At 39.7% G+C, this 16,386-nt stretch overlaps 1 protein-coding gene across 3 annotated transcripts in view; it reads right to left on the bottom strand.

Annotated features, from left to right (window-relative positions):
• MOB2 (MOB kinase activator 2) overlaps nucleotides 1-16,386 on the bottom strand; it is a 120,053-nt gene that overhangs the window by 47,642 nt on the left and 56,025 nt on the right. Inside the window, exon 1 of one of the 3 annotated variants that reach the window (XM_061463140.1) lies at nucleotides 13,681-14,158. The exons of the other annotated variants lie outside the window; for them this stretch is intronic. Within the exon in view, the coding sequence (XP_061319124.1) occupies nucleotides 13,681-13,718 (38 nt within the window). The 5' untranslated portion in view covers nucleotides 13,719-14,158. Of the gene's footprint in view, nucleotides 1-13,680; nucleotides 14,159-16,386 lie in introns of those variants that run through there. 3 annotated transcript variants of the gene reach the window in all.

Genomic DNA, 16,386 nt, shown 5'->3' with positions numbered 1-16,386 from the left:
AAATTATCTGACCCAAGAGAGTGTAGAAAGGAGGAGAGAAGATGACGCAGCCTAAAACGTGAATGAGTATGTTTAATCACCTGCTAGTATGACTATGAGTGCGGAAAAACTGCTCAGTTCCACTTCACTCTCCGCTGTCTCCAATGCTTTCTTTATTCTCCCTCCCCGTACTCAAAAAGCACAAATGCAACCTCTCATCCTTTACAAGTAACATACTCAGCAATGAAAGACCCCAAAATAAGTTGTCCCCCTGTCTCCCTCAATACTGTCCTTGGTCTTCCTTGAACAATGCTACTAACAAACAGAACTTGGAGAAAAGATACCCATCCATACCTGAACTCACTGAAAAACATCAGCCACCCATCTCCAATAAACACACTCAAGAACTGTTGGGTTGCCTGATGGATGAGGCCCAAAGCTTAACAGATTGCCATTCTGCAAGTAAGAACTTGCAGACATTTCCCAGCTTCACCATGTTACACCTCTACTGAAAGTTAAAGCTGCAGTTTACCCTCTTTGGGGCTTCATTTACTGCCTTACTTCTAATGCCAGACAATCAACTGAATGAAACTTGAAAGCCCATGCTCTCTCACGATGCAACAAAGGAAGCCACACTGTCCTCCTCTAGTGTACACATCTGCTTTTGTACCACAACTGCTGTTAACAGATTATTGCTTGAGAAAAACAGACTGGCAATGAGAAACACATCAGTAGTTTGGCGTTCTACTTGTGTAACCTTTCACAAACAGCCTGGCGTTTGTTTCCATAAAGGCACCAAATGTCTGCTCTGTGCAAATAAATATGTTAGATGATCCAAAGGCTGCAATGTTGTTCAAAAATTGGCTGAATGGATACAGAGAACTGAAACTGGACTGGCATTAAGATATTTGAAACTCCTAAGTGATTTCTTTTTTTCTGAATTTCTAAATACCCACATAACAGAAAACTAATATTTAAATACTGCTTCTGCATTCAACAAATAGAGGTCGTCAATCCCTCTTACCAGTGTTCTTTAGTAGTCTACCAACACAAAATGCCACTTGGATCTTCTGAAATCCTTTGAGGGCATCTTTGGTGACACAGCTAAGTCACTCTATTAGCTAGCCTCCTCAGAGAGGTTATTGGATTATTCCCATTCATGGTCCCCTGCCCAAACCAACTGGAAACGGTGCATTTTCACAGCATTTGTTTTCTGAAAATTTAACCCTGTGACTCAGCTCACCATGGAGCAATTTCAGAAGCACTCGATATGAGAGAAACAGCAGAAACCCAGCTATGGATAGGAAGTCTCTTTCGGGGAGGTTTGCCACGGCAGTGGCTTAGCTGTACTGACGAAGAGCATGCTTATGCTAACAGGTTACCGCATGCACTTGCTAAGAACAATGCTCAATGTGTGCAACTACGCCAGTTCCCATAAGTGAGAGCGATAAGACTGTACACAGAGAAAAATTACGCATAGCTGCTTGTTCCATTGTTCCATGCTGTCAGGACATGGTGTTTAATACTGCTGTGGAAGGAAGTCAGAAATGCTCCAGAACACAGGAAAACACTTCAAGAAACGGGAGGCTCAGACTTGAAACTGGAGAGGAGCAATCCAAGTGAGCTGTTCAGCACACAGAGACAGGTGTCAGAAAACAGCTCAAGGACCATGGTCGTAGATTACCAGAAGGCGACAATCTCCTCCCAGTCTTGTAGTTTTCTGACCACACTTTGAAGGACTACACTAAGCGATAACAATAAATAAAATCAAGCCTGAGCATTATGTCTGGATCTTGAAGCTCATTTGAAGCATACATGTTGGGCAAATAGAATCCTAAGGTGAAATTAAGCATACAATTAAAGAAATAGCTTATAATTTTTTTTTTAATTGTCAGAGATGGATCTATTTTGAAATTGCATTGCTGTATTTCAACATGTACTTGCAGGGGAACAGATGAAGTGCAATTATTTTTTCAAGAACACGACAATGAAAATATTTAACCTGTATTGCAATATAATCTGCAACACAAACTGCCTCAATCATTATCACACTCATGCTATAGAGCAAATTTGTTATGATAAACTATCCTGTGCATACAGAAGTAGGAATTCACACTTATTTCCTAGTGAAAGTCATGGCAGGGAATTTGAAAACTTATTACTGTGTCCAGATTTTTTTAATATATATATATATATAAAATATCAAAAGCTCAATTTATTGTCTACTAATTTTCTTCAAAACAGTAAGGAACTTTCTCCCTCACACCAAAGGGAGCACTTCAGAAGTACTATAGCCAGAATGCATGCTGGTAGACAAAGCAAAAGCAGTGAACTTACACACAACATAACTCCCAGAGCATTAAAAAAGGGAACTGATAACTCTACAACCACTTTCTGAAAAACATAAACCGCTGCTTTTTAGTTCTTGAACCATTTTTAGGACACCTGTTATTTATTCATAGACCTCTCTAATACACAGAGACATACTACTACATGTCCTGTTAGATTCTGAGTGTTGCAATTGCACTATTGATCATGTACTGAATTATTAACTGCTAAGTTCTCCCACAGAGAGCAAAAGTATGGTTTTTTTTTTCCTTAAAAGGAGAGCATAAAGCAGACATGAACTCAACTTGTTTGAAGCTGCCTCTATGAAAATAAAGTTTGTTTTTGTATCTGCACCAGTGGAGCTGAAAGCACAGCAGTCCCCATTTGTACCATCTTAACTCAGGATGCTTAAATATGAATAATGTCCAAGTTTTAAGGTGGGAAAAGGCTGAAGCTACTCTTGTTCACATAACACAGGACAGAATTAGAATAACCATCAAAACCTAAATGAATAGACTTGGTCTTGGAGGAACCACACCTGTGCTGATACATCATCTAAGTCAAAAGAAAAACAAAGGACAAAAAAAAAAACAAATAATAATTAAAAAAATTCTATGGAGACAGGCTGAGAGAGCTGGGGTTGTTCAGCCTGGAGAAGAGAAGGCCCAGGGGAGACCTTAGAGCAGCTCCAGTGCCTAAAGGAGGCCTACAGGGAGTATGGAAAGGGTATGTAGGGATAGGACAAGAAGGGATGGTTTTAAACTGAAAGAGGGTAGATTTAGATTAGCTACAAGAAGAAATCCTTTATTGTGAGGGTGGTGAGGCACTGGCACAGGTTGCCTGCCCAGAGAAGCTGTGGCTGTCCCATCCCTGGCAGTGTTCAAGGCCAGGTTTGACAGGCCTTTGAGCAACCTGGTCTAGTGGAAGGTGTCTTGGAATTATATGATCTTTGAGGTCCATTCCCAACTTAAACCATTCTGTGATGCTACAGTTCTGTTGCTCTTATCTGGTATGTTTTTTATTGTTGTCACATACTGATTAGCACTGCACTTGGGAAGAGATATGATTACTTTGCAAGTGGCAGAGGCACACATTCCCTGACACTGTATCTTCTGTTCCTTGCAAAACTCACTCTCCAAAGCTAAATATCTGTGACAAAAAATAAAACTGAAAACAAGGTGTCCTGGGTTCAGCAGTAGCAGTCATGTTTCTCCTTCGTGGTAGCTGGTGCAGTGCTGTGTTTTGACTTCCAGCCTGGGAACAGTGCTGGTGATACCGATGTTTTCGGTTGTTGCTAAGCGATGTTTACCCTGACCAAGGACTTTGTGAGGCTCATGCTCTGCCAGGGAGGAGGGGAAGCCGAGAGGAAGCGGAGACAGGGTGCCTGACCCAGGCTAGCCAAAGGGGTATTCCATACTACAGCACGTCATGCCTGGGGAGGGGGGTAACTGGGAGTTACCCGGAAGGACACGGGCTGCTGGGCAGGACTCGCTTCTTGGCCGGTGGTATCGTATTCTCTTCCCTTGTTATTTTCTCTTATCATTGTTGTCGTTGGTGGTAGCGGTGGTGATTTGTGTTGTACATTGGTTGCTGGACTGTTCTTGTCTCAACCCCTGGGAGTTGCACCCTTTCGATCTTCCTCCCCGTTCCTCCGGGAGCGGGGAAGGGGAGAGCCCCGGTGGGGGGAGGGGGCTCGATTGCTCTCAGGCCAACACCACTCACTGGGAGTGAGTGAACAAGCTGTCTGGCTAGGGTTTAAACCACGACACAAGGGGTTTGAGAAGAAATGCTGCAAGGACAGTATTTCTGCACTTCAAAGATCAGGTCAAAGTGACATAACAAAAACCACACATCCAGCTCTCTTTATCACTTTTCGGCCAGCTTCTTGCTCATAAAATTTTGGGTAAGTCCTGATGAGACAGACTGCAGTAGCAGTGTGCCATTTCGCCAAGCGTCAAACTAAGGAACTTGCTGTAGCCTTCAACTGTTAGCATACTCACATTTAGGCTGGCAGCTGATGTGGGTATGCAGTCACTGCCTGTCTTTTGTTTTTCAGAACAAGGAGAAAACACATTTTTCCCCTCCCTTGTCTGGGAAAACAGGAAGCAGATTCTTATAAAGGCTCTCCCACATACAGACTGGGCAGGAAAAAGGTGGAGTTTGGCAACATTAAGATTTGTTCTTCAAATGCAGACCAGTAATTATTCTAGGGTAAGCAACAGGATGGCTGGGCTTACTAATGTTTACTCACCCTGGTGCTGCTGTTTTCAAATGTATGTATATTTCATGCAGACTTACCTATAAATGTAAAAATCAGTTATTTTTACGTGAGTTTTCAGGTGGCTAGACCTTTGCAGTCTTTGTTTACCTTTACATAAAGGCAACAAATGCAAAGAAATACGACCTTTTAAATAACTGTACAAGTTAATTAGTTCTTAAGCACCTTATAAAGTGGCTAGACATTTTTATCCCTATTTTATAAATGAGACTATACTGTTTCAAGTGCCAATTAACTCCCCAGAGCACACGAAAACTTCCACACCTCCACCTCAGAAACTGCTAGTAGCAACATTGTCATTAGCTCAGGGGAAAAAAAGAAATCATTAGGACAAAAAAGTATGTGGGTTTTCTAGGAAAGTCAGTTACTAAGATGCTGGCTCAGAGCTACCTGTGACAGCTACCCAAAGAAAATCCTTTAATAACCGGATTGCTCCACGCACAAAGTTTGGTACATGATCCACCTTCACTGAAAGCACCCAACATCCAAACTGCTTAGTAGTGGAGTGCTTAGCTGGACAGGATTCAATCTCTTTCAAAAAGACATGTTTGAGCCACTGAGAAATTAAGATATTTTAGTGAATGGAATGAACCTGAAAAAAAAAAATCTGATTTCTTTCACTACCTTAATTTGCGCTTGTTGAGGTCAGACTGAACAGGCTTTCACACCTGGGGAACGGACACAAAAATAATCATAATCTGAAGTGCAGCAAGAGTCCTGAGAATATTACAAAACACAGCATTTAACCCCATGAAAATATTTAAGTATATGTAGTCAGTGTGGATCCTCTTCAGAGTGTTCTGTGAGCTGTCACTCATGACAAAAATCCCCTAACAAGCTCCTTGAAATCAAATTACAATGAAAAAAATTATTAAAATCCCCTCAGAAAAGTGCCTTGTTACTCTCTCAAGACTATCCTCATAATTAAAAGTGACTGAGAAAGCAAAGACTTATTTTCAAAAAGAATATGTTCAACACCTTTGAGTAATGTAGCTGCATGACCGCCATGCAATAAAGCTCCCAAGCCAATAAAACCTGACATGCACATAAAAATCAGTGTGGTGCTGTCAGCCACCTAACATTCAGCATTAGGATCTTTCCTGCCAATGCAGGATGCTTCATTAGCATCCATTGGCACAGGCATTTGCTGCTGTTCTGTCCCACACAGAACAAGTTAAAGAACTCACACTTCCTTTTAGCTGAGCTAGCAGCACTAAGAAAAGTGATGGTTCATCTTGCATCACTGGCAGCGCAGAGCTTTGGGAATGGAATATTTAAAAAGAAATCATTATCAGGGTTTGCTTTACTTTTCTTTCTTAGCATTAGAGCGGACCTTAATCAGAAGTCCCCTCAATACAGCTATGGGGAAAGAAGCCTCAATTTACATCATCATTACTGTAGGCATGGTTTGACAGCAGGTAAGGGAAGAAAATAAGCTCCCATTCTGTTTTAATAAAAAGCTTGAATTCACTGAAAAAATGCTTTTAAATTTACTATATTTAATGCATTTGTTCATTATGCTTTCACAGTAATATCCCACTAAAAGCTCTAGTACTCAGATCTTAGGGGAAAAGTAGAACTAAACTGTCCATTGCATATCAAGCTACTGAATCTCTAATTCACAGAAACTGATGTAAAAATTTACAGTTAATTTACTGCCACTAATTATTATTAATGAGCTATAAATTAGGACGTTAATAGCTCTGGTGTAGAACAGAAATTATATGGCTACTTTTGGTGGACACTTCTTAACCCTGCATATATACCACCTTCATTATAAGCCCTGACCACACTACATACTCTACAAAGCAGTTTAGTTAGAGGGAGGGAGATAGTACAGAAAGTGCCAAAAAAAGTGATTTGTTGTTCCCTATTCTGGCCCCAGGTTGTTAATGAAACAGTATCTTTGTAATACTCAAATCCTAATATGAACATTTATCATCCCCTGAGATTCTGTGTAAGAGCAAATTTGTGCCACAACATTTTTCTGTGTATTGAGGTGAGACGCTTCCAGTAAGTACACACAACATTATGGGGAGAGAAGAAAAATAATATGAGGGAGAAGCATACACACACACACACGCACGATCTGCAACATCATGTCTCTGCTTCTGGTATTTGTGAAGAAGTAACTGGTAGCTGCACAAAGATAACCTATGAGAATGACCATATATTTCTATAGGTTATTCTTTGATTTAAATACTTCCAAAAGACAGGAAACTAAGTGATCAGGGCAGTTTGGGCAGTAGATATTAAAATGAGGTCTTTCTATATCATAGCCTGAGATTTTTATTTCTTAACCACTTTTTCACATGAAAACAAAGATTTTTCCAACTAAAATATCATCTGGCATAAAAAACTACAGTTTTAGAACTGTATTACAAGATTACTCTATATATGCTATTGATCTGAGTAAGTGACTGATCAAGAGGTTACCCCCCCAAAAGCCATTTGACATTGCATGTAAATACTTTTCTGTATGTCATCTGCAGCACTGACCATGAAGAAGGCCCATTTCCAAATCCATATTTGGGAACAGCTCTATTAATATAACAACGACTCACAGAGCGAGTTCTAATGAAATCTTCTATTTGGAAGCATTACATTTATAATACTTTCTCCATATAAGGCTTACAGTTTAAATCTTTATTCATACATTGTTAATTAATATAAAAATACTTAAATTACTGTTGAATGCTCACACATGCAAAAAAAATCCCAAAGAAAACACATATGAGATCTTGTGATGTAGGACAAATGCGACCAGAACAGCCAGGCTGAACACAGAGGACAACAGTTACAAAAATAATACCCACATTCTCTATAAAAGAAACACCATTCCTGAAAGTGGAGATTAATGGAAAAGATTCAGAATTACAATTCTAGAAGTAGTTCAGTATTTTGAACCGTATTTCCATCTCCCTCCGCTTGGCAAACATACTGTAATCTTCTCATATACGGTGGACAATGACAGGGCATAAATAACACCAAAATGTCATAGAATTGCTGCAGATGGTAAGTTATTGTCACCAGACAGTGACAAGGAGACCACTGTCAGCCCTGCTGCTTGCTTTCAAGACCCTTGTGTTCATCATCAGTCTGCTTCTCCAGGTTCTGATGGCTCCCCATCCCTCTCCAAAGTTCCTACAGGAGAGGTAACAATAAGGAAAGGGGGGGGGCAGGGGAGTCTTTCTCAGCAAAGCACTGGGAGTACGGCAACCAGAACCTGCACTCACGAACCTCCAAGGCATAGAGCACAGAGCAGTGGTCAGCAACAGCCAGCAGTCCTTTCTGTCATCCCTGCACACACTGCAGTAACCCTCCTCTGAAAAATAACAAAATAAGGGACATTTTAATGACACCTGAGAAGCCACCTCACTTTGTAACTGAAGCATGAATGAAAATCACTGTCAGCTTCAGAAAATGGAGAGCAAGCTGTACTATATTACAAATGAGCACAAAGGGCTACAGCTGACGAAAAAGTACTAAGATCACCTTAAGTCAGACAGAGTTCAGTCAGCAGTGCTGGCGTTGCATCTTGGTTTACATTTTTTGACACCATATAGCATTCTGAAGAAGACTCTCCAAAAATGGATTCCCTATCCAACAAAAACTGAAGTGGAGAATCTACATTTTTGGCCTTAATCTGATAAATCTGTGCTGTGCTTTCCAAGGATAACAGTCTCTATTGCTACCCTTTAGATTTTCCCTTTTTTCATGTGATAGGGATGTGGTAATTTGGGAGGACTGTAAAGCAGTTCAAACAGCTGCTTCTCCTCAGATAAGGTATTTGGGTGTTCATATTATTCTGTCTGCCAGATGAGCTATTTCAACAAGCTTTCACAAGCTGTTGGTCACATCCCTTACTGCTAGTTTTCCTGCATTTGCAACTAAAAAAGCCTTCTGAAGCAGGCTCACTATCCTTTTCCCAGTTTGCACTTTTGGGGGCAAAACAAACAAGATAGAACTTTTTCTCCTTCGCTTGCTTTGCATCAGTACAAGATGGAAGCACACAAGAAAAAGAAATGCTTTTTCAATTTCAGTGCTTGGCTCAAAATCAACAGTCATTAGTTTAAAGCAGTGGTTTGGAGCAGAGGAAACAGATCGTGGGGCCAACAATATTTTTATCAGTCTGCTGAGCATACAACTAATCATTAAGATGTTCCTAAGTATGTTGTCTCAAATTTGAATTATTTCAAGGCATCAGTTACTTCTGCCTTTGATCATATATAAATGCCTTCATGTACACATAGCCCTGAGATGAATGGAGAAAGAAGGGGAAAAAAAGTCTCTGTGCAGAGCAGAACTCAAAGAGCATTTTCAGAAGGGCAAGGGCAACACTGAGCAGGAGAAGGGAGATGTCAAACTGTTTGAATTCTCAGTTGGAACACCAACATCACAAGGTAAACACAAACTTCTCATGACTGAGCAAGTGCTCCTCAGCAGCACAGGCACTGACTGAGATGCTGGCTGCAAAATGCATTTTCAAAGCTTTCACCCCTGCCAGATTTCAGAATGCATGATCTGGCTATGTTCCTTTGGCACTAAAAAGTATCCCAGGAAAACATGCCGTGCAGCAGTTATTCAGCAGTGCAAAGTCAGGTACAGTAATGATGGTAAGTTAAAAAATAATTAATGTTTAAACATTTTACTTTGTGCTATATATCCGTTTCAATAAATAACCTCTTGTCCAGTTGCCATTACCATGAGTTTGGGATGGCCACTATGCAGGAGTTGGAGAGGTCATTGCTTAGTTTTAAGTCATTTTCAGATAGCTGACAAGTTTCTAAACCTGCACTGGTTTAGAAAACACTGCAGAGCTGCATGGCCTTGTCAAAATTGCCATGCCAAGCAGAAGAGAGCGATGAGGCATCATGTTGGCTCACTGATCAGGGTCATCAGAAATCCCAATTCGGGTGCAATTTTATACTGATAAACAGTCTACTAGGTAAACTGTGATATTTAAAGCAAGGCCAGCAAGTTGCCAGCTGTCCAAAAGAGCTCTTCACTTCTAAAACTGCACACAGCAGCAAAGCTTTCCTACAGTGGGCATGTCCATTGCAAATGTAAACCAGCACAGGCACAGATCTGCATCACCACAAATGTTATAGGAATTTGTAGGCACATATATTATGATTCTAAAAGGCACAGGAAGCTTGGATCACACCACCAAAGTTCAAGCTGTGTATTTGTTTTGGGTGCATTGAGGTCATATCTTGTGAAGTGCATGCTTTGGATTTACACCCTTCCTTAACTCATTAGAGGAAAAAGAGGAAATAGATGCCTAATAAACATGTCTAATATTTGACACATTACCAATGCGCAAAGACTTATACTGTCAGTAATTCCAAACGCTAAAGGGACAAGACACCAAAAAAAAAAAAACCCAACCCCAAAACCCACAAAAACACAGACACATTTACAAAGAGAAAAGAAAATGATGCTGAAAAGATTACAGTGCCAGTGCATTTTTCACTGTCAAACATAGCACCAAGCAAATAAAGGGATATCTCCCAAGTTAAGATGACCTTCAAAAGAGATTATTTATAAAAAGAAGCTTTGCAATGCAAAGAAATACAATCATATTCTAGGTGAGCAAGTAACAGCAAAGCTGACTTAACAACATTGTCAAAGAGATGCTGGCAGTTAAGATTTCTACCTCAGCTTCGCAAGATAAGGTAGGTCTCCTACATCAGTATCCTCTGACAAATCTCAGCACCAAATCCCTGTCTCCACAAACGTGTCACCATTACCCACTTCAAAAAGCAAGAGCAAACGTGCCCATGTCCAGTGAGACCTGCTGAAAGAATACCTATAAATCACTGTTTCTAAGTGAAACTCTGGATTTTAGTTGTGTTTACAGTTTATATTTGTACAGTTCTTACAGTAGTATCAACTGCTTTAGAGCAGAACAGAAGAAAGGCTAGGCAGGGGGAGATTTTCACTGGTATTAGGTTTGAAAACATTTTCAAGTATCTTAGCTCCACTTGCAGTCTTTCTCCCCCTTTATGAGTTTCTAAGTGCAATCAGAGCCTGATCAAATCATACCAAGAAAAAAAAATAATCATTGTGATGGCTCTTGCTACAGTTGTTTGCTTACAAGCAAAATTAAAAGCAAGAATCAAAATTTTCCTTAAAACTGGATCAAAAGCTGTAAGTGTCAAAGTCAGAACTATCAACAGGAAAAGTAAGCATCTTTTTGCAGAAGATGTAAAGGCATTCACATAACCCCTGTATCCTAGAGATGGGCTTCTGCAATCACTCTTTTTAATTGCCTCATCCAAGATACCAGAACCACCTAAAACAAAAACACCATCTAGAGCTTCATTAATCAATATGTGAGAACTTAAAAGATTTAGGCATAGTTTATTTACTTTTTAAGATCTGGATAAAGTACCTAAGTAGAAGTTGCCCTTTCAGAAGCTGAGGGTTTAAACAGAATTCTTGTTCTCCCTCACAGATTCTAAGTTACAACTTTAAATGTGAACTTACTGGAAGTTCAACAGCTCCAGTTTACAAAATAAAATTCAACACAGTTAGGAAGGTCAAAGTGACCTTTGAGGCAAAGAATCCCCTCCTATTGCTCCTGATACATAACCTTTTAACTTGTAACATTATTAAATATTTAGTGTGCCACCGCCTTGTCTGACTTGGAGTATACTCAAGTGATTTTATCACCATACTCTGCAGTTATATCTCTGAACACACTGATTATTTTGAAGTATGCACATTTGGCTGTACAAACTACCCACTTTTATTAAAAAAAAAAAAAAGCTGACAGAATTCATGCACTACACTGCAAAGACTAATGCTGCAGTAGCTATGTCCCTGCCATGTGCGTGTACCTGCTGCAGTTGCATTTGTATTTGCCCTCCAACATTCCATGCCAATCAGCTCCCCTTACCTCAACTGACCTGAGCAAGAGAGTGCTGCTCCACCTGTCAAGAGGAACACGCTGTCCCAAACAAAAACCCCTACAGATCAAAACAAGCCTTTCTGCTGACATGCCAGAAGTTTAGGCTAAACAGGAAAACACACTTGAAGCTCTTTTTCCATTACCTTGCATTATTAAACCATCTAGGGAAGAGATAAACATAAAAGGAATTTCTTTAATTAGATAAATTCACTCCTCAGCATCTGTTGTTTAATAGAGCAAAGCACATCAGCATGTTAGAATCAGATAATATTGGAGTCTCCCACAAACTCAGAAGTTGAAGCTTCTTTTCCATGCAAGCATCTAGGTGCCACTGGTTTTACTCACTGTAATATACCACTTCCAGCTAAATGCTTGCTGTAAAATATAATGCAGGTATGCACTGGGCCACAACAACTGAAATTCCTTTAAATTATTATACAGCATCCTGCAAGTTAGAACAAGGCAGAACAGATGCACAGGGTGATCTTGCACAACTTATTTCCCTGAAGTTCTATCCCATGCATTTATTTTTAATAAACCTCAAATCAATTAGAGATTGTGCTTCCCATAACTAAAATCTGAAAACTTTCTTTAGCATAAGCAATATCCATTATGCTTTGCATTTCAGCATAATTTCTTACTTGACTCTCTAAACTAAAATAATCTCTCAAAGGGTCAAAAACCTCTGCAAGAAAACCCAAGTTAATGCTAATATATTCTTAACCTCCATCTACTACAAACTCAATCCCACTGAGTGACAAACTTATCTTAAGCTTAAAAGCAAATACTGTAGGATGGTAACTTTCAATTATGTCTGATTTCAAATGCAATCAGATAATGAAACTTGTATCACAGTTATAAAAAAAAAAAGCCTAAGGATAAGGCAGGAATGTGTTAGCATCCATCTAGTTTGCCTTTAAAAACCTAATCCAAATCAAATTTAAAAAAATCAAAAACAAAAAATCAAAACAAACAAACAAAACCCACCCAAATTTAAACATTTTGGCAAAGCAAAGGACCCTTCCAAGTGGCACTGTGCAAGCCAGTGTAGGCAAAAAACAGTACAGACCATCTGAACAACACTGCCAAAGTTCTTCCTATCTGACATGCTTGGTCTGCTGTTTGCCTTTCTTATGCAGAGATTTACAACCAGGTGCACAATGGAGCATCAGTTTAAAGCAGCTAGGCAGTTTTGGGCTAGTCTGCACACTTACACTCTATATATCTGGGCTTTTCAGGAATGAAGCACTAAGCCATGAAGCACTAAGACAGTGAAGCACTGATCACAATGCTTACTCATTACAGAAGGTTAAAAGCAGCAGCAAAATAAAATGACACTGCAAGACAACTTTCTTCATTTGTCAAGTCACCTGACAGGCAGTTCAGATATGCTGTGCTGAGAAATAAAATTTACATCATATGAAGACACAAAAGAATCTGCTTTAGTAAAATCAAATGCAATTATTAAAAAAAAAATACTATCACCTGAAAATTCCCTATTTTTTGTTTGACAAAAATATTCCTTAAACAAGGAATATCTAGCTAGTTATCTTATTTCCAGTAATGGTATATTTTCTGTTACTGAGAGAATTTAATAATCCTCTCATATTATTAAAGAATAATAATCTTTCTTTAATAAAAGATGGGGGGGAAACAACATAAACCCCCACAAAACCAGTATTTTCAAAACGACAAAACTAGTAAAGTAGCTCAGAGAAGTTTTAAGTATTTGAAACTAAACTTATTTTTTAGACTGACAAAATGTAAAATCATTTGTATTCCCTATCGGGGAGCATCACATTTAAGGAGTTGAGCTCTTGTTCTTACTAAAAGCATAGGATGTTTGCTTATAAAAAAATAATTACCACAGGCATTTCTTCGGGAATCACAAAGTTCCTAATGCTTTGTTGGTTTTACTGAGCAGATCCACCTCAATTTAACACACAGGCAACTCTAACCTGCCCCCAGAAAATGCATACACTTTAAAAACAAACCTAATAAAATGTAGACCAACCTAAATAAGCAGCATATTTCATATGCCTTGATCCTCTGCTCTTTTTGAGACTAAAGAGTTGGTCATTATTTCATGTACCCCATCACTAGAAAGAAAAATAAAGGCTTCCGTTTTCACGTGGTTTTAACGGTGAGGATTCAAAAAAGGATGCAGGCTCGCTCTTACCCATTCAGTGTGTACGAACCATTCCTCTTGAGTCTCATACTTGCAGATAACAATCTTAGGAAAAAATCCAGAATGAGGTGGTTTGTCCTCTGCTACACCAGAATACAGGCACCTGTTTGGTGGTTGTGCTTTTTGTTCACCAGGGGACCTCTTTCCTGTTTCTCTGAGTCATCAGTGAGAAACAATGCAAAACCGCCACCAGAGCCACTTAGCAGGAAGCCCAGAGGAAACTGCCTGCAGCCAGACAAGAGTCTGGAGGTGTAAAATCTCCCCAACACACTTGACAAAATCCTTGCTGCCCACCAAGGAAAAGCAGCAAATATTCACGGAGAAGGGGTTTTATAAAATACCTTAACCACTCCCTGCATGTGCAAGAATAAATCTTGTAGAAAGCTATTTTATCGGTGAGCTGCTCTTTTTCCAATTAGTCTGAAAGCAGCTTCAGATCTATTCCCTCCTCCTCACGAGCCCTGTTGTGACTATCAAGTAGTCAGCACTACCCTGGGAGCACAAGGCAATTAAACAAGAAGCCTTAAATATTCAGACCCTGTGAGGGGAGGTTCCCCCTAATATCAAGCTGGAAACTACACATTTGGAAAGGGACACACAGCTAGTGGTTAAGAGGTTTATTTTCCCTGTATAAAGTTAAAACCAAGCAGATCTAAAGTCATGCTCCAGCACTGCAGAGAAAAATACCCTGCAGCAGTCCAGTCCTGGGCAGGCTGCCCTGCATAAATCACACGACTGCACTGTCTCTGATGAGGCTGTTTTTCTTCCTTTCTGTTCACCCTACCATTCCCTGATAGATGTGAACTAAACAGCTGCAGAGCTTACCGCCTGGACCAGAGGGGTGAATCTACCACACAAAGCAAAAATTGCTCCAGATAATTGTTGATCATTCACTGTCTGTGAGCAAATAAGCACTGACTCAAGTAATAAATCACACAAAAGCATTTTCAACAATGAATATTGAAATGACCAACTGTCACTTGTGGCCTAGGTGAAACTGCTCCGGCATAATGGGAAAACTGCATGCTACCCAAATACAAAGATTAAATATTCACTACTTAAACAGAGGGAAGCAATAGGTAAGGTCCCACAGAACTCCAGCCTGAGTACAGCATTATTCTGTATTTTAATGGTCGGAATATCTAAGGACAATATGTTTGTCAAGCTGAATTTCATCTTGATCCCATCTTTGCAATGTTCCTTCAGAGCTGTCATCTGAAAATTAAGTTAAAGAAATCCAGCCTAAAAGTAGGAGAATTGCTTTATTTCTTTTTAGGTGCTTGAGATTATACAGTTAGGTAGTAACAAAGTATACCTATCTAGGAACTGATTAGATCACAAGTGTTGAGAGAAAAAAGGGTTACAATGAATTATAGGCTGCAGAAACCAACAACATCATACTGTTGAAAAAGGCAATGAGACTGAGCTGTACAAATATGCTACCTCTGCAAGACAGAAAGCAATTTGCAGCATCTATCAAGCCTCAGCTGGAGTATCGTGCCCAACCCTTGGCACCCTATTTGAAGATAGATGTCTTCATTTAGCTGGAGCCCAGAGAGCACCAAGAAGAATATTATCTCACAGATGAGAAAAAACGAGGGAGGAAAACCAGGTAATACCTTCCAAGAATGTAGAAACTGGTGTAAAGAAAAAGGAAACAAAATGTTCCTTCTGCTCTATCCATCACAAAGGGACTTGAATTAACTAAGAAACAAACCAGGTCAGTTTAGATTTTTTTTGTTTAGGTTTTGTTTGTTTTTAAGTACAGGAATAGATTAAAGTCTACATGCCTGCAGGCCTTTGAAATGATTTTGCTCCCTAGCTGAGGACTGAATAGCTGGCCTCCTATAGCTGTGCCTCATTCCTAGCTTTCTATGATTTGCTTCCCATGGAAGACAGAATGAAAACTGTGCTGTGTAACCACGTGAGGCAAACTAGATTTCAGCACTTCAGATTTTTTTCCCCTCAAAATAAGTTATACTGGCCAGGACTGCAATTAGGTGCAATACATTACTACCACAGTGGTAGCAGCTCTCTGCTGTTATACACATCACGGGCGGGGGGGGAGGGGAGAAGAATCATACTTCAATTTCTTCTCAACCATCAACTTTGCAAAGATCCTACCTACGTGCTGGCTGGCATCTGGGTCCGATTCTTCCAGTTGCTATGGTCAGGCTCTGATGTCCCTCAAGTTAGTGAAGATTCACTATGGCCACAGAAAAGCTACAAGTCAGGTCCCCGCATGCAGTTGGATAAAAGCAGAGGCACATTCTTGGAAGCTTATCAAAGAAAACTAGGATGATTTATTTGGTTAACAATTTAAAGAATTAAAAATAGTCAAAGCTAATAAACCAAAAGAATTTATGTACAGATCATTTCTAAATGCTCTGCAAACCCAGAATCAACAAAAAAACTGAACTCAGTTTTCTTCCTTAAAGACAGGATTTCTGGAGAGGTTATCTTAAACCCAGGCTCAGAATAAATCTGGTAGGTCTTCAGTTTTCATTAAAAGACACATCTGACAGTAAAATTAAATCATATATGACAACGGGGGGGTGGGGTGGGGGGTGGGTTGGGTATCTACTAATTTGCATTGGAAGTGCACCAGCAATATGGAACACAGGTCATGAGGTGGTGTCTGATGCCTACTACTTAATAGCAACTCACTACTATTGTAAACTGCAGAATCACAAGTTC

Source organism: Pezoporus flaviventris, unplaced genomic scaffold, assembly GCF_033815535.1.
Source record: "Pezoporus flaviventris isolate CSIRO_AGI_PZ_B2104156 unplaced genomic scaffold, CSIRO_AGI_Pfla_v1 ptg000036l, whole genome shotgun sequence".
NCBI classification, from domain to species: domain Eukaryota; kingdom Metazoa; phylum Chordata; class Aves; order Psittaciformes; family Psittacidae; genus Pezoporus; species Pezoporus flaviventris.
This window is presented reverse-complemented; position numbering and strand designations above follow the sequence as displayed.